General features: G+C 40.0%; 1 protein-coding gene across 1 annotated transcript in view; it reads left to right on the top strand.

Moving 5' to 3' along the window:
- Positions 1–19,512, top strand: part of sv2ca (synaptic vesicle glycoprotein 2Ca) — a 49,214-nt gene that overhangs the window by 23,160 nt on the left and 6,542 nt on the right. The window contains exons 4-7 of the mRNA XM_016250939.1: positions 11,945–12,096; positions 17,699–17,832; positions 18,215–18,304; positions 18,774–18,884. Of these exons, the coding sequence (XP_016106425.1) occupies positions 11,945–12,096; positions 17,699–17,832; positions 18,215–18,304; positions 18,774–18,884 (487 nt within the window). The remainder of the gene's footprint in view (positions 1–11,944; positions 12,097–17,698; positions 17,833–18,214; positions 18,305–18,773; positions 18,885–19,512) is intronic.

Consider the following 19,512-nt stretch of genomic DNA (forward strand, 5'->3'; position numbering starts at 1 on the left):
TGGTTTGTGAGATCGGAGATCGCGCTGCGCACGTGTACAAACATTCAGGAGGACACAAACTTCTTGAGAATGCTGCCCCGTGACTTTTATTAATAAAATAGATTAATAGCCTACTGGAGAGAGACACAGACGCAGGTAGGCTAATTCACACAGGCAACTGTCACCTCTCGCTCTCTCTCTCGAATAATTAATTCAAGTAGATAAATGTTATAAGTAATTAATTCAAATAAATGTGATCTTACCGCACTATTTCATCTCTTTCTGATCTGAAGCGGGCAGAATGTGGAGCTAACGAGCTGTAGCTTCGCGTCAGGTGGTTCTTGCCTTCACGTCGTGCATTAAAATCGTTCAATGTACAGCTAGCCGTGCATTATCCCTTATGTATTCACTCTTTAGCAGCAGTTTTTTTATAGCAATATTTAAATGGCACCCTGGTGTACCCAAAATGGTCCCACACTATCGACAGGCATTTCTCTGGTTCCTCTGTCACAGTTCATCTAATGCATGTAGTAGCCTCCGTGCCTCTGATAAGCATGTCATTTTAAGCTGGTGCACCGCTAGTGTAACTTTGTTTTCGTTTTGCACAAGCTGCAACAGCTCCGTTCCATGTAACAGAAACACTCGGTTTAGCGGAACCTTACGATTAATTAACCGTGATGTTTTAAAGCGCGGTTAATCGCGAAACTGGTTAATAGCTGCATCCCTACTTCTGACTTCCATTTTTCCGCTCCTACACTTTTGGCACATCTTTTTTCGATTGTTATTTTTATTTTTTTATTGTATGTGTACGTTAAAAGTGCCATTCCGGCAGCAAGAACGATCCTGAACTTAATGAAGATTAATGTCTTGGGTATGATGTGTTTATTGAACCAATCAGATAAGAGTAAATGGAGAGTCAGCAAGAGGTTCATTTGATTGGCTACAAGAAGAAGATTGACCCGCCCTCCCCCTCACGCTTGCAAAACTCAGTTACTGAGAGAATCGTGCCAAAATTGTAAGCGCAGATAAAAGAAAGACGGAGCTGTACATATCGGTTTATTTCAGGAACTTTTTGCCCCACATACACAACAAGTCATTTAGACATTTGCAACAGTTTTTTTTTTTTACACGTACAAATTGGTTCTATGCAGTCAATCCGTTTTGCAGTTCTTTAAACTGTTGTTTTCACTTGCAAATCATTGTTCACAGACTTGCAGTGCTTTTGACCGTCTTTTGGCGAAAAAAATGTGCCAAAAGTGTAAGCGTGGAAAAATGGAAGTCAGAAGAATGCAGATCATATTTATTTTGCGTTAGCATGAAGCTGCAGTTTCAAAATACATGAATTACACTTACGAATAACAGTAAAATGCTGCAAATATTTTTTTCTTGCGCTTGAAACACGATTTACACCATTACAAAGCTTCTCTTGCGCATGCAAATTTAATTTACGATTACAGTCTTATGTACACTTCCACAAATATTACCCTGTGCATACAAATCTTTTTGACATCATTTTACCTTCATAATTTATCAAAAGATGGCAATAAACACAAGAAGTGCCTGCTATACAAGGTCTCAGTCTTCATTCAAAATAGTAAAAGCTAGGAAAGGAAGGGATAAAGAATAATAATAGAATAGATCAAGTGAAGGCATAGATTTTTTTTTAGGAGGATGCAAGTAGATGCTCACGGAAGAGATGAGTTTTCAGTTGTTTCTTGAAGATTGTGAGGGATTTCGGCTGTTCGGATAGGGTCATTCCACCAACAGGGTACGGTGAAAGAAAACGTCCTTGAGAGTGATTTTTTGCCTCTGCAATGGGAACATGAGCCGCCACTCGTTTACCGACTGCAGGCTTCTGGAGGGGATGTAGATGCATAGGAGAGAGTGGAGGTAGGAGGGTGCGGAGCCCGTGGCTGTTCTGTAGGCAGGCACCAATGTCTTGAACTTGATGCGAGCCACGACCTGAAGCCAGTGGAGAGAGATGAGAAGCGGTGTGAGATGGTCTCTCTTGGGCTCATTGAAAACAAGACATGCTGCTGTATTCTGAATCATTTGCAGAGGATTGCACATGTTGAAAGTCCAACCAGAAGAGCATTGCTATAGTCCAGCCTAGAAATGACAAGAGCCTGGACGAGAAGCTTTGTTGCATGCTCTTTTAGGAAGGGTAGGATCTTCCTGATTCCTTGTGTAGTGCGAACCTGCATGAACGTGCTGTTTTTGCAATATGATCTTTAAAGGTCAGCTGATCATCAGGAATCACCCCAAGATTCCTGGCTGAACGTTGATGAGCCCAGTTGGATGGTAAACTGGTGCTGTACCGATGGGGTGGCTGGGAATATGAGAAGCTCTATCTTTGCCAGGTTGAGCTGCAGGTGATGCTCTTTCATCCATGCCAATATGTCATGTGAGGATCACGTGACACTAAAGAGTGACTGCTGAAATTTCAGCTTTGCCATGACAGGAATAAATCACATTTTACAATATATTAAAATAGAACACATATTTTAAACGGTATTTTTTTTTTACAGTATACAGACCCCAAAAGGTTGAACAGTAGTGTAGGTGTAATATAAAAATATTTATATGAAAGAAAAAAAGCTAATGATATAAAGAAGAGAAGTATAAAATGTTAGTAGGGAAAATACTGGTTATGATTGTGGCTAATATTTGATTCCATAATCATGGCTCAGTAGGCTATTTTGAGCAAATACATCCTATAGTGATTCTTGTGAAATTTGTAATAAAGACTCCATTGCGCAACACTGTAAAAATACCTCTGCCGCTCTTGTGTGTAAGCAAGCAGACATATGGAACCTATCCATTTAACACTCTACTTAAATATAGTCTCCAACTGCACTTTGAGATGGGTTTTTGGAAAGCGTTCTCGGTTGGTATCATGAGGAACTATACAATGGGCATCTTTTATCAACCCTCCTCTTAAACGAGAATGTCTCCCTTATTCTTTAGATAATAGTCTTTTTCAGACAGGCAATACATTACATCTGGCTGGATCAATAGCCTCTGCAGTGCTGCGTTCTTGATTCTCTGAATCTCCATTGCTGGCGGAGACTGTCTGTGGGTCCACGGCTAAAGCAGTTGTCTCTCTATGTTATTGTGAATCTTTGAACACATTCAGATCGTACTAACTTGCACTAAAGCCTGCGCTGTTGTCGCTAATTAAAATGTCCGTATGGTTGCAGTGATGAGTGGTATCATGTACAGTAAGATTTCTTGATATTTTTAAAAGAAGTCTATTATGCTATTATGAGGATGCACTTATGTGATCAAAAATACAGTAAAAACAGTAATATTGTGAAATATTTTTACACAATATGTTTTCTGTTTTAATACAATATGTTGTCAAATGTCATTTATTCATGTGATGGCAAAGCTGAACCTTCAGTATAGAAGCAAAATAATGCCATGTCTTTAAAACAAAAAAAGCATGTTGAATAGCACTAACTGCAAAAACAATGCATTGCATTAACAGTGCTTGCATTTTAATGCCTTGTATTTCCAGGGCTTGCATTTTTAGGTCCTGAAATTTAACGTAGTTGTTTATTTAAGCTGTGAATATTTCAATTCAAAATATTTCACACATATTTTCATAATTAAAAATTCAGTAATTCATATTTACCTTCCAGAATTCACTTCCAAAATATTCAATCTGTTTAAAAATACAATGTACAATATTCGACAGGCAAATTTCGGTCAATTGTATTTCACTTTCCAAATTCGCTTCCACAAATTCAGTGGTTAAAATTCGACAGAAAATTCAGCATTGCACATCCGGGAGCCGCAGGAATAGCAGTAGAGCAACCGATGCGTGATCTCAAGCTGCTGTCAGTTGCTCATCAGCAGGTGGTGCAAACAGCTGTTGATGAAGACCAAAGCAACAGGCGGATCAAGTCATTCATTCACAAAAACTGATCTGCAGAAATGGAGCAAGTAGTAAGTAGAAGTCATGATAATCAGGGCCAGTATAAACATGTGGAAACGCTGATTATGTGTATGTTTAATTCAACATCTTCGCTGTTTCCTGTAGCTTACATGTAAGCAGCTTTCTCTACCACAAAGAAGATTATAATGCTATTTTACCAAACGCTGAAGTACAGAACTAACATTACATCTGAGGAAGACATATATTACTTTCAGTTGCTCAGTTTCTGTAACTTTGTATCATGGCTTCTGTGACCCTGTGCTATAATACTGGGGTTCCCCCTGATACATCACACTCCAGGATTCCCCAACGATGGGTAAGGCGCCTTAGTGAACTAATACAACAGGAGAAATTAAACCGGAGAAATCATTGACGCGCTATCGCACCTAAGGGACCATCTGACAATTCCACCGACTGGGTTAAAATGTCCAATGTATTTTAATTAGTGCTGTTAATCGATTAAAAAAAATTTACGAATTAATCACACATTTTTCTGAAATTAATCACGATTAATCCCACCTAACATTAAAGTTTGTAAATATAATTTATATATATTTATATATTTTTTAATATTTGTTTAATGGCATCATTTTTATGACTGAAGGCCAGTATCAATGATACCAATACTGATTTCTCTATAAAATTGCCCCCCTCTAATATTTAACCATTGACTATAGGCATTCAACATTACAGTATCATTGAGAGCTATTAATTTTTTACATTTATTAGATTTTAAAAAATAACTTCTAATTTAAGTGAACCTAAAACAACCTCACATAAAGCCATTATAATAAATGTCATATTTACCTGTGCCCTTCAGCAGAAATATACAGAAATTGAAGTTATCAAACACTAAATTCTAAATTAAATATAGATGAATCCTTAAAGCTATAAAAGTTATTTTTTCCTCTTTTTTTTCTTTGTCCTTTGATTAATAGACATCACAGCAGCTAGTTATTAGGTTATTTTGGCTGCTATTTCTTGAAGAGCTGCCGCTGCTGAACGTGACGCGGATCTGACACATCATATTTTCTCTTAACTCTTTTGACCTTTTCTGACCCACTTCAGGTCTTAAAGTCTCTATTAATGAGCTGACGAGTTGAATCGGGTGTGTTAGATGAGGGAGACAGTGAGTGCTGGGCTGCTCCAGGACAGTTTTGAAAATTTTTAGAGACATAGGGCCCTATTTTAACGATCCAAGCGCATGGTCTAAAGCGCACGGCGCAGGTGCACTTAGGGCGTGTCCGAATCCACTTTTGCCAGTTTAACGACGGGAAAACGGTCGGCGCGACCGGGTGCATGGTCTAAATGGTTTGTCCTTATTCTCTTAATGAGTAATGGGTGTTTTTTGTGTGTAACATGCAATAAACCAATCAGAGTCTCATCTCCCATCCCCTTTAAAAGCCAGTTGCGCTCGCGCCATGGTGGATTCGCTATTTACATGGCAGAATGTATTTTTTAATTTTTCAAAATGTCTGTGTGCTGCTGCACGTCCCTGTGTGTGTAATAAGCAAAGTGTATATATTCCTAATGCGCTCTTTAAATAACAAAGAAAAAATATTGCGCCAGACTTTAGACCAAGTTTGAGTTGGTCTATGACGCAGTCTATTTTCAGTTCCTCAAAATAGCAACGCGCCAACAATGCGCCTGAACACACCTCTTTTTTAGACCAAGCACGCCCATGGAAGCACAAATGGGTGCAAATGCATTTGCTGTTTAAACAACGTGGTGCAGGACGGGAAAATGAGAACTGCGTCGGGCTGAAACTAGCAAAAACACTTGCACCGCGACTTGCACCAGGTGTATGATAGGGCCCATGTTCTTAAAGGGGTCATATGATGCTTTTTTAAAGATCATTATTTTGTGTATTTGGTGTAACAGAATATGTTGACATGCTTTAATGTTCAAAAAACACATTATTTTTCAAATACTGTACATTATTGTAGGTCCTCTATTCCCCGCCTCTCTCAAACGCTTCGTTTTCTACAAAGTCCCTCCTTCCGACAAGCGCAGTCTGCTCTGATTGGCCAGCTGACCCAGTGCATTGTGATTGGCCGAACACCACAAGCACTCGTCGAAAATGTAATGCCGCTTACCATAATCGTGAGCTTCATCTTTCAAAATAAATGTAAAGACAGAGCCCGAAAGGCGGAACAGTCGTGTGACAGACACAGTGATGAAGCTGGTATGTGTGCAGTACTCAAGCCACGGTTAAGACAGCTGACTCCACTGTGATGTGAGTTCCCCCCTCTCCCCCTCCCTCTCCCTCTCTCTCTCTCTCTCTCTCTCTCTGCATATGAGAACATAGTACAATCACACCGTGCTAATGTAGTGGGACGACTAAAGGTATAAACTTTCATAAGCAACCAATGCTCATAGAGAAGTCAACAGTAACCCAAGGCTAATATGGGTTGAGCTTTCTAGGTCACACCCGGCCTGGTTAATCGTTCCAGAGTATTCCCGTAACTTCGACACCCAGGGGTCGAGAGCTAACAGGTGAAACAATGCCAGAGAACTTAGGCGTGATACGGCCAAGGGCTCTCTGCCATATCTGTTTACGCAGTGTGTGCCACTTCAAGCGGAAAGGACCCTGGCCTGCAAGGCCGGGACTTCCAGGTTATAAATATCCGCAATGGACACACCACTAGACCATGCCCACGACGAGGCGATGCCTCTAGTCGAGTAGGCCCGTACTCCAATGGTGCATTGGACGCCCAAGGAAGAGTATGGAGTGAAGAGCACTTTAGGTACGTAACCGTGCCTTGGTTTCAGGATGACTTAGTGTCGTTATGCCCGAATTCCAGGCAGCCAGGGCTAATAGAGAGCGCCTGCAGGTCCCCTATTCGCTTTACTGATGCCAGTGCTAGAAGCAGAGCAGTCTTCAGCGATAGCGACCTAACGTTGGCAGACTGTAGCGGCTCGAAAGCGGGGCCCTCAGCACAGTGGGCAGGTCCCATGAAGGGACGGTAGGGGGACGAGGCGGATTGAGCCTCCTAGCACCCCTCAGGAAGCAGATGACCGCGCTATTTCTGCCCACCGATTGACCCTCAATAGGGGCATAAGAGGCCACTATAGCCGCCACATAGACTTTGAGTGTAGATGGGGAACGTCCGTTATCCAGCAGCTCTTGTAGAAATGAGAAAAAAGACCACTTTAAGGCATAAAGGCGTCTCGTAGACGGAGCTCTAGCCTCCGAAATTGTGTTTAAGACTCGCTCTGGGAGGCACAAAGGCTCCCGTCGAGCGGCCAGAGGTGCAGGGCCCATAGGTCGGGCCGAGGATGCCATAATGCCCAGTTCGCTTGAGAGAGGAGATCCTGTCTCAGTGGAACAGGCCAAGGGGCCGCTATCAGTAGTTAGCTCCGATAGCCACAGCTGGTTCATCCAAAGGGGGGCCCCCAGGAGCCATGACGAGATCTGACCCCATCCTCTTCCTGTCTCGTGGATCAGGATGACGCTTGAGGTGCTGGGTCCAACGCAATCTTGGGTCAGGGTCCCTGGCGCTAAGGAAGAGGGTAGCGTTTGGCCGAGTGAGAGCGTCCCCGCGTCTGCTGTGCTTTAGTGGGCTGAACAACGGGGGCGGCAGGTGCTGGTTTCGCAGGCTGCTGAGTCGGCGCAGATTTAGGGCGAGCTGAGGCAGCAGCGGAGCTGGAGCGCTTAGGCAGGAAATGTCGCATAGCCTGGGACGATTTCTGTGCCTCCATGAAGCGCTCAGCGAATCCTTCGACCGCCGGGCCGAAAAGACCTTTGGGAGAGATTGGAGCATCGAGGAAGGGGATCTTATCCGCATCCTTAATCTCCGTCAGCATCAGCCATAAATGGCGCTTGAGCCTCCTCTCCTCTCTGAGAAGAAAGCGATCCATGAGCGGAGAGAGGCGAGACTGAAGCTCTCGCAATGGGAGCAAATAGCTCCCGTGAGCGCAGCTTCCGCATGGGATTTCCCCAAGCAGGAAACGCACTCCGTGTGGCCATCATCAGCGTGCAGGGGAGACCCGCACGAACCACAGTAACAACGTGGCATTTGCAACAACGCCAATTTGCTCTTTTAGAAGCTCTTTTTAGAAATCACCGGATGGAGGCAGGGGAACCGGATGCTGCATTGCTGGAGCGGTCGGAGAAGCAGGTCAGCCCTGCTGAGAGGTCCCATTTCCAGCTGCGAAGGTGTGTCAATGGCGAGCGGCTTCGGATAAGCTCGAGGACATAGAGTCGTCGCTGAAGGAGAAGAAACCTGAGAATCCTGTGGCGAGCACCCGCTTATATAGCCAGATTCCCCGCCCATTCTGGCGGGCTTTGGCGGGCTTCGTTGCCATAGGCTTGTGCAGCTCCGCAGCCGAGCCATTGGTTTGTTTTTTTTAAGCACTGCATGAACCAATGGCCGTGCAGTTTCACTGCGTGAATGAAAAGGCTTCAGTTCAGGAGAAAAAAGTTTTTTTTCCCATATGCGTCTTAAGCTAGAAGCAGTACGAGTGAAGTATCTAAAGGGAAACATATGTGCTGGAGTTTAGCGATCTCTCCACAGCAGTGTTGCCAAGTCCACGGTTTTCCCGCGGAATTGGGATACTTTAACACTGTTGCCGTGGGTTGTTTTTCATGTCCTAGGTTTGAAGCGACTCCAATAACATAATAGTATTTATCCCCTGGAATGTAAATTGTAGCAGGGGAACCCCGCCAAAAACGTGTATTTTCCCCCTGGAACACGATTTTTAACTGGGTACCCCCTCGAAACCCAATTGGGCTATTTTTAGCGTTTGGGCGGGTTTTCCAACCTGGCAACCCTGCTCCACGGCATATTCTGCTTACATGAAAGTGTCATACAGCCAATGTGTGTTTTTTCGCAAGCCATTTGTGCTGCTTGTGTAACCAAATTTGCCATGATCAAACTTTCACCGAGTTTCAATAATAGATCTATTGTGTTTGAGGAATAAATGTGCTTTTGCTACCTGTGTCAATACAATGGGGGAAAATGTACATAAATTGGAATTATTGGAAGTTATATTAGGAGTTTCTAAAGTTTTTACCAGTTTTCATAATGTTAATCAGTTGAAAACGGCATGGCAATGTTAGTTTTCAGTGTGTATTAACGATCTTTGAGCAAATTTACTGCGTGATCTGAGTGGCTTGTCTTATTTGCGTCTAATGTTAATACAGATTACAAAACAACACTAACCAAAACCATGAGTTTGTATTATCATAGTCAGTGTTGGGGGTAATGCATTACAAGAAACACGAGTTACGTAATCAGATTACTTTTTTCAAGTAACTAGTAAAGTAACACATTACTTTTTAATTTACAAGAGAATATCTGAGTTACTTTTTCAAATAAGTAGCGCAAGTTACTTTTTTTCCCAATTTATTGATTGACAGTTCTCCTGTCGCCATGTTGAGAGAAATCCGAAGATGTTAATGTAGTTCTATAATAATATGAATATGCATTAATTAATCTCACTCACACACACACAAAAAAGCACAGATTTAGTATTCCTCAAAATGAATAAAAAATAATGCAACTCAGAATATGACGTAAACCTGCAATAATTAAATGTTAAACAACACAAATATCCTTTATGTATTTAATCCCATTCTATTAACCAATGTCTTTGCTTCTGACCTTAGATGATCCAGTTCAACTGTACTAATAAGCAAAAGTTACTCTAGACAAACATTTGTGTGTCTTTTTTTATTGCTGAAGTGTGTTGAAACTTCTTCTTCTGCATTCTACTGTATGGAATTGAATTTACTTTCCCTTCAGCCTGAGGCTTATTCATTTCACTTTTGGTGTGAAAAGGCTTTTATATTTGCCAAAAATATAAATTTTTTATTTTAAGTAATAAAAGTAACGTAACGCATTACTTTCCATAAAAAGTAACTAAGTAACGTAATTAGTTACCTTTTTATGGAGTAATGCAATATTGTAATGCATTACTTTTAAAAGTAACTTTCCCCAACACTGATCATAGTTGGTTAAATGAAGTCCGTGTATATGATAAAAAAAAAATCATAATTAATAATCGTGATTATAATTTTAATCAAAATAATCGTGATTATCATTTTAACCATTATCGTGCAGCCCTAATTTGAATATTGATCTGAAGACACCCGGGACTAATTAACTCAGTTGTAGCAATTGCGTGCAATCTAGCAGACTAGACTAATTTTGTTTAATCTGAGTGGACACACGGTAGTGTTTTAATTAAATCTAATCCATTGCTTTACACCAGTAGAGCTTGTTCTGTGTGATTGCATTTGACTTAAGTGAGGAGTGTTCTCCAGCAGAAGAACATGCTTTCTATTTAGTCATTTTTAGCAATTTTACTTTTTTAAAGGGGTCATATGATGCTATTTCAATTTTTCCTTTCTCTTTGGAGTGTTACAAGCTCTTGGTGCATAAAGAAGATCTGTAAAATCTCAAATCCCAAAGAGATATTCTTTATAAAAGTTAAGAGTCAACCACGCCTACCTAAAACGGCTCATTCTAACACACCCCCACATGTCTACGTCACAATGTGGGAAGATTTGCATAATGCTGCCCAAATGTTCACGCAAAGAAGGAAGGCGTAGCTTTTATTCGCGCTCTAATATTGTTGTTGCCGCCGCTGCCATGTCGTGAAGGCGCTGTGTGCTTCGTTGTGAAAGCGAAACTACTTTGTTTGGCCTTCCAAAAGAGGACGATATCCGCTTCATCATGCCTGGAGTGGATCGGTGCTGGTCGCTGAGGAAATAAATCAACTTTGCGCTGTGGATCGCCGGATCAGCTTTCACCGTTGACGAAGCGGAGTCCAGCCCAGGGTCGTCACATGTGGTTGCTGCAAGCCCGCTGGCCGCTCCTTCGTCGAATCCGCCGGCCGCACCATTCTCAATCCCGCCCGCCTCCGCTCACTCAAACCCACCCGCCACCGCTCACTCAAGCCGACCTCCGCTCACTCTAGGTCTCCGGCCTCCGCTCTCTCTAGCCCGCCATGTGTTTCTTTGTGAAAGTGAAACTTCTTTGTTTGGCCTTCCAAAAGAGGACACGACTAGAAATCAGTGGTTAAGTTGTATTTACAACACTGTTCCAGAACAGTTTAACCCAAATATTCAGATGTGTCCAGCGCATTTTATGGAGGACTGTTTCCTGATCCTGGTAGAGTAGACTACAATGCCGGCTGTTCCGACTCACAGACTGTAAGTACGTTTTTTATATTTAAAGAATTTGCCACTAATGATTCAAACGCGAGTTTTGGGCAGTGTAGAGTAGCAAGCACTTCTTGTTTGTCATTTCTCCGATCACAAATGCAGACATTGTTTTATGTTTACGCGGCGCGATGCAACGCAATGCATAAAAAGACAGTATACGTCATTATAATCCGTAATTATGTCCCCACTGGATGCAATAAATGCCTCGTTTATAATGGGTTTTAATGTTTTTGTCTCGCCGCTCCGCCCGGACAGGGCATCACAGTATGTTAAGGTGCGTAACATTTCCGTCACATGCTTGAAGTATTCGGCCAATCACAATGCACTGGATAGCTGACCAATCAGAGCACACCTCGCTTTTCAGACCGATGAGCTTTGTAAAAATCGGCGCATTTCAGAAAGGCGGGGCATAGAGGAGAAACAATAATGTACAGTATGTGGAAAATAATGTTTTTTTTTAACCTTAAACTGCATAAACACATTTCATTACACCAAATACACAAAATAATGTTCTTTTTAGCAACATCATATGACCCCTTTACATTTATAATTAAAATATTTTATTTATTTATCTTTTTTTCCAACCAGTGGCAGACTGTTAATGAAACCATATTGAAATTATTTTTGCAATTCTGTTTGATGATGGTAGCAAGTTTTAGCAACACAAATTACTGTGCATACAAATTACAGCAAGTTACATACTTAAACAATACAATATAAAAAGGTCCAGAGATCCACACTTAATATGTTTTAAATTATGCTATAAATGAAAGTACATAAAAATGAAACAGCTGTCATAATTTGCTGAGCTCTTGAACCCTCTGAACTTTATTCTTCCTCATCTTGTCCTTCAGGATTGGGGGAGCAGTGCCCATTGTCTTCTCATACTTTGCTGAGGTGCTGGCAAGAGAGAAGCGTGGAGAGCATCTGAGCTGGCTCTGCATGTTCTGGATGATTGGAGAGATTTATGCCTCCGCCATGGCCTGGGCCGTCATACCTCACTATGGTAACAGAACCAGATCATGCACTAGTTTGTATCCTATTATTTTGCTGATCTTCTTTGTTGAGGTTTTTAATTATTAGTAAAATTTGATAGTATTATTTTTTTATTTTACATTGTTACAAAATATTTCTATTTCAAAATTTTTTATATTTTTTTTTTACTTTTTTTTCATCGAAGAATCCTAAAAACCTCATGGTTTCCACAAAAATATTAAACAACACAACGGTTTTCAACTGATAATAATAAGACATATTTCTTAAGCAGCAAATCAGCGTGTTAGAATGATTTCTGAAGGATCATGTGACACTGAAGGCTGGAGTAAAGGTTGCTGAAAATTCAGCTTTACCATCACAGTAATAAATTACATATTAAAATATAAAAAAAATTTAAAATAGAAAACTTTTCCGTTGTAATTATATTTGACAATATTAGTGTTTTAGTGTATTTTGAATCAAACACAGCCTTCGTGAGCATTAGATTAAACATCGTACCACCCCTAACCTTTGAATGGTTGTCAGAGAAGTGGCTGATCAAGTTTAACATTGCATTTACATGGTACTCCAAAAATACTGTGGCATATATTACTATGCTATGTGTCTAAAAACCATGGGACTATAACTGTAGATGTCCAAAAAACATGGTTTTGTCAAGGTACCATCTCCAAAAATCTATGATGATAATTTCTTGTAAGCAAGCAAAATTTGAAAATAACAAACCTGTTTTCATTTCCATATAAATCAAGTAACACAGAACACAGGTACAGTCCGATTACAACAATGTTCTTGGTGAGTTCAGGTCAAGGTGTCTGCTTTTCCTCCGGCACATGTGGGCTGTCTTCTCACGGGCAGTGATGACTGTGAGGGAGCGGAGAACAGCGGAGCTTTAGGTTAAGTGATTAATGTAGAAACGGAGCACTGCAGGGATATTTAAAGGATGAAGCGGCTCCTGTGGGGGAAGGCATAGCCTGATGATTTATGAGAACCTCTACTCTGGAAATAAGCTGCACTCATCAGTAACGAAATGATGGAATAGAGGGGAAGGGAGGAGGAAAGGAGCTACATGGATATGGAGAGGAGTCTCTCGGCCAAAACAATGACTGGAACAGACCGTTTTCACTCCTATTTTGGGAGGCGGGGGGTGGTGTTTGCTCTGTTTTGTTCTCAGTGAACAGATCGTAATGAGGTTTTTCTCCTTGCTATGTGAGACAAAGTGAAAGGAGTGCTTGATTTATGAATGGCCCTCGGTGGAGCCCAAGCAGGGGACGAGCCTCAGACACAGTGGCTATACGAGAGTATTAGGGAGTCTATATTATAGTCTGTATGCCGGGAATCAATGGAAACAATCATAGGTTCAAAATTGGGAGTCTATGTGTGTTGGGGGAGCACAAGGAAGAGGAGCAGTCATGGGTGGGTAGTTTACATTCAGTCTCCCTTGTTGTGGTAGATGGTCATTCAGCGATCATATACTGTATCTCTGGAGTTGTGATTTAGGATAAGATGAATTTCTCAGACCACATTGCTAAAACTGCCCGGTCCTGCAGATTTGCTTTATACAACATTAGGAAGATCAGGCCCTTTCTTTCAGAACATGCAACGCAACTCCTTGTTCAAGCTCTTGTTCTGTCCAGGCCTGGTAGATGGTCATTCAGCGATCATATACTGTATCTCTGGAGTTGTGATTTAGGATAAGATGAATTTATCAGACCACATTGCTAAAACTGCCCGGTCCTGCAGATTTGCTTTATACAACATTAGGAAGATCAGGCCCTTTCTTTCAGAACATGCAACGCAACTCCTTGTTCAAGCTCTTGTTCTGTCCAGGCTGGACTATTGCAATGCTCTCTTGGCAGGTCTTCCAGCCACTTCTATCAAACCTCTACAATTAATCCAAAATGCCGCTGCAAGATGAATCTTTAATGAGCCGAAAAGAACACGTCACACCTCTGTTCATCAATTTGCACTGGCTACCAGTAGCTGCTCGCATTAAATTCAAGGCATTAATGCTTGCCTACAAAACCACCACTGGCTCTGCACCCATTTACCTAAATTCATTACTTCAGAGTTATGTGCCCTCTAGAAGCTTGTGTTCTGCAAGTGAACGGCGTATTATTGTGCCATTATTGTGATTGGGGGGGAGTGGGGTTACATAAAGGGGTTTCAATCTGATTTTTACCATTAATCGGATTATCATTTGGATTGGTTGCATGAAAACCTAGCTACTGTCTGTAACATGGCAACTCTTCTGAAGAGGGCGCACAATTTGAGGTATCGTTCATGTTCATAATGCTGACAGTTACACATCGAAGTATAATACGTAGGGTATGGGGTTGTTTAGATCTCTGACGGTAACAGTGATGCTTCATTTAGCAAGCACTACTAATAATGAATTGAATATACATAGAAATGAGATGGAGCTGTGTACTGTGTGGGTAATACATCAATTGCCTGGAACTTTTAAAAGCTCTTTTGCCATTTATCACTTGGTTTGTACATCTACACACAAACTAAATAAAGTCCATCCAAACATAAATGCCTTACTATAAAGTTCCAAAAAGCTCTGTTCCAAAATTTAGTAAACTCCCTTTCTGTCCCCTGCCTACATAGTCAGCTCTCTTTTAATGCAGAGAGGCTCTGCCCTTCGAAGGGAGTAGGGCATAGGGATGCTCACTTCTGTTTGGAATTAGCCCAGTAACTCCACATATGAGTACAAAGATGCTAATAAAAACACATAGAACACAAATATAGTAAAGAATATTTTTTTAATTACACTGAGGTATTTTTAGCAATGATTTTCAGTACTGAATAAACATTTATCCTACCTCATGTGGCATCTATGTCCTACCTCACATGCCTCTTTTAGGATCACATACTAGCATACCACTAGTAAGAGTATGCAATTCTCAATTTACTGAGGTTGCCGCAGTGGATTTTGGGATTTCCTTCTTCGCAAAGAATATGTGCCAAAATGAGGTTTCTGTTGGTGCCTATGATGCTTTAAAATACTGCATCTGAAGGCAGCTCGCTAGGTTTTGGAACACAGAAAAAAATGTAATTGTTCTTGGAAAATGTTTCCAGTCATTACGACATTTACTTTCACACAGTTTGAGTGTGTGTGAGTGTGTGTCGTTTTATTAGCATTAAAGCCAACTGTGAGTAGAGCCACTGGCAAATGGGCAAGTCTGCTAGCTGCAGACTCAGTCACCCATTTCCTCAGTGAATTATGCACATAATCTACATTATGAGATTTCCATTGACATGGGTGAAACATTAACCCTGTGGGCTTGCCTGTTGTTGCAATAACATCTTCATAACTCTCATTTATACTGGAGTGTAGTGTTACCTTCATTATTTACCACTGGTTTTCACAGAGATATGCTAATGAACAAACACACTGAATGCTGTATTTCATCGTGCCATATTCCTAGAGTCTCTTTCACTCCCATTGAGATTTCAGGCATCAATTATATTTATACCACTGTCTTCTAGTAAACTCAGGATTTTTTATTTACTATGTATGGGGGACTTTTTATTTATTTTAGGACATGCTATTTTATATGTGACCCATTATTTAATGTAGTTCGTAGATTTGTTTTTTTTCTTTACCAGAACATATTTACCATTACATCACTTGCTCACTAGTGGATCATCTACAGTGAATGGGTGCTGTCAGAATGAGTCAAAACAGCTGATAAATGCATCATGATAATTCACAAGTAATCAACACAACTTCAGTCCATCAGTTAATGTATTGTGAAGTGAAAAGCTGCATGCTTGTAATAAACAGAGAAAGCGTTATTATGGATTACAGACTGGTATTTTAGCAAGAAGCAATGGTTTAAAGTTAAAACCGTCATGATGTTTCTTACAAACACATAGGTTTTCACTTCACAAGGCAGTAATTAATGGACTGGAGTTGGGTGGATTACTTGTGGATTATTGTAATGTTTTTATCTGCTATTTTGACTCTTTTTGGTGAGCAATTGATGTAATGCTGATTTTCAACAAGTCTGTTCTGATGAAGAAACAAATTCATCTACATCTTGAATGACCTGAGAATGAGTACATTTTCAGCAAATTTTCATTTTTGGTTGAACTATCCCTTTAATGGCCACTTTACATTACCAGCAGTGAAAGACACTTTTGCCTTTCATTGGGATATTTCCACTTTAATGATATCATTAAGACTCCACACTGTTTTACAGCTCAGTGGATAAGACATTACTGGTAAAGAAAAATATAAATGGTGGAGAAGTAGGAAAGACACCACTTAAACTGAAATATGAGACAAACACATTTTCAGCCTGGGATACATTTATTGCACTCTCTGAGTCCATAACAGTCTTAAAGCTGCTTTACGTGATTTCAGAGACCTGCCTGACACCACTTAAAATTAGAAATGTAGAATAGTTTTGGATGGTGTGTTGATGAGTCCCTTTTATATACATGCACTTAATAATATTATAACAGAATTGGCCAATTCTGTAGCCCAGTGTGCTCTCTGTATAGCCTCTATATCATGTAGAATATCATGCTCTGTATACGCTTAACCACAACTTAATTGGTTTGCAATATGTAGATCAGTGCAAGATACGGTAAATGAGGCAGTTTGATTTTCTAAGGTTTCTATAATATTTCAGCATACAGAATGTCCCTAAGTGTGTCTGTTTGGAGGTATATTGTACATGTGTACATACAGTGGGTACGGAAAGTTAACGTGCACAAATTTGTTACATTCCTCTTTACCTAGAAAATCTTAGAATTTTGCTTTAATTTCTTTTTTAATTTCTATTTTTGATAAATATAAAAGAAACATTTGTTTATAAAGGCAATGCTGTTGTAGTTTTTATTTTTTCATATTTCAAATTGTAGTTTTAATAATTTTGTTATGTGCTTTTGTAATTTTATTAGATTTTGTTTAGAATTTTGCTTTAATTTCTTACGTTTTTAGATTTTGTTTAGGCTATTTTTGATCAATATAAAATAAACATTTGTTTATAAAGGCAATGCTGCTGTAGTTTTAATTTTTTCATATTTTTAATTGTAGTTTTAGTAATTTTGTTATGTGCTTTTGTAATTTTATTAGATTTTGTTTAAATATTTCTATTTAACTTTAATTTATTGAATTTCAGTTTTAGTACTTCAGCTTAAACGTGGTTTTGTTGCCAATATAACAATATATAAATTTTTTTAAGTTTTCCATCTAATATTTATATATATTTTCTTTCCGCTTTATTTTAATTGATTTTTGTTAACAATGTTTTAGATTCATTTTTTGTTGTTGTTGTTGTTATTCCATACTATGTTGCTAACTAAAATCAGTACTGCATTATAAAAGGAAGCCCAACCTATTACACATATTAATTCTGATGTTTTTCAGTTCCAGCACCTGGAAAAGACACACCACACTCAGCTCTTATGTAATCAATCACCGTTGGACAAATGAAATGGATGCGTTCACTCACACCATAATCACTGTGACATGCCAACAGTTACTGATAAATGTTTGTAGTTCAAATCCTACAGTCTTATGGCTTGACGTGCTACCAACCAAGCCCTTTGTCTGTGCTGGATCAATAACATGAAAAATTGTTTGATGTTTTCCTCAGGCTGGAGTTTCAGTATGGGCTCAGCTTATCAGTTCCACAGCTGGAGGGTGTTTGTGGTGGTGTGCGCTCTCCCCTGTGTTTGTGCCGTGGTGGCCTTAACATTCATGCCGGAGAGCCCTAGGTTCTACTTGGAGGTAAGGAGTGTCTGAAAATAGGTGGGGAGATATAAAGAAAAGGTATAATTCATTATAGCTTCAGTTCAGTTTGTAATAAGAGTAATTTACAAATAGAAAATGGGCAAAATCCATCTCAGATGCCTTTTTATTAAAGTGGCTGCTTTATTGTTAACTGCATGTTTATAAAAACATCAGTTTATATGACTTGAACGTCTGAAGAAACAGCCTGACTTGAGGGAACACGACTCTCTTTGAAGCTAATGACGCGTGCTTGTCGTGACTCCCTGCGCCCCTCTTTCGTGTCTGCTGTGGCAATAGAGGTGGGCGGCTGTCATCTAGCGCTGCGGTTTCCACTTAATCCAGTTAATCTCTTAGGGATTTTTCTGCTCGTTCCTTTCAGGTGGGGAAGCACGACGAGGCCTGGATGATCCTCAAGCAGATTCATGACACAAACATGCGAGCGCGTGGACAGCCCGAGAAAGTCTTCACCGTGAGTCGATTCCCACGCCTGCGCTAACTTTAAGCTGCTTAGAGCACCAACCATGCTTTAAAGTTGCTAAAAAATTCATGAATGATTATCTCATCCTGCCCTGTATGTGGGCTTCAAGGATGTTTCTAGTGTTATTTCCTTCAGAAATAGAGATTGTAGACTGCATCAAGGCTGTGTGACCTCCCTAAGATATTCTTTCTCAAAAGTGTTTGGATACTGTAGTCAAACTTAATACGTATACACATTTCATCGCATTACATATAAAAAAGAAATACATTTTTGGCAGACTTTAGAATGAAGCCCATATAGACTGCAGTAAAACGTTTCACCAGTTTACACTTGAATATGATATGTAAATAAATAAAAATCAAATCAGAGCGATCTGAGCAGGTGTGAGCAATAAATCAGAATTGAGAACTAAGGCTTACAGTGTGAATGTAACCCTAGTAACTGCTGTTTCTTCTTGTAGGTGAACAGAATTAAGATCCCAAAGCAAATTGATGAGTTTGTGGAGATGCAGACTGAATCTGGCAACCTCTTCTCGAAAGTGATCTTTAGAATAAAGACTGAGCTTCATGGGGTGAGATTCATGATGTGTAGTCTTTCATCAGTAATATCATCTATGTAATCATTAGTGTAAATTACAGATACTTGTGATAAAAAAGATTAAAGGGGTCATATGATGCTGCTAAAAAGAACATTATTTTGTGTATTTGGTGTAATGAAACGTGTTTATGCAGTTTAAAGTAAAAAAAACACATTATTTTCCACATACTGTACATTATTGTTTCTCCTCTATGCCCCGCCTTTTTGAAATGCGTCAATTTTTACAAAGCTCATCGGTCTGAAAAAGCGAGGTGTGCTGTGATTGGCCAGCTATCCAGTGCGTTGTGATTGGCTGAATACCTTAAGCGTGAGACGGAAATGTTACGCCCCTCACCATACTGTTGATTCCGTGTCCCGGAGTGACGATTCAAAAACATTAAAACCCATTACAAACGAGGCATTTGCTGCATCCAGTGGGGACATAATTACTGATTATAATGACTTATACTGTCTTTTTATGCATTGTGTTGCATTGCATCACGCCACGTAAACATAAAACCCTGTCTGCATTTGTGATCAGATAAATGACAAACAACAAGTGCTACTCTACACTGCCCAAAACTCGCGTTTGAATCATCAGTGGCAAATCCTTTAAATGAAAA

This window comes from Sinocyclocheilus grahami, unplaced genomic scaffold (assembly GCF_001515645.1).
Source record: "Sinocyclocheilus grahami isolate Dianchi unplaced genomic scaffold, SAMN03320097.WGS_v1.1 scaffold1016.1, whole genome shotgun sequence".
NCBI classification, from domain to species: Eukaryota; Metazoa; Chordata; class Actinopteri; order Cypriniformes; family Cyprinidae; genus Sinocyclocheilus; species Sinocyclocheilus grahami.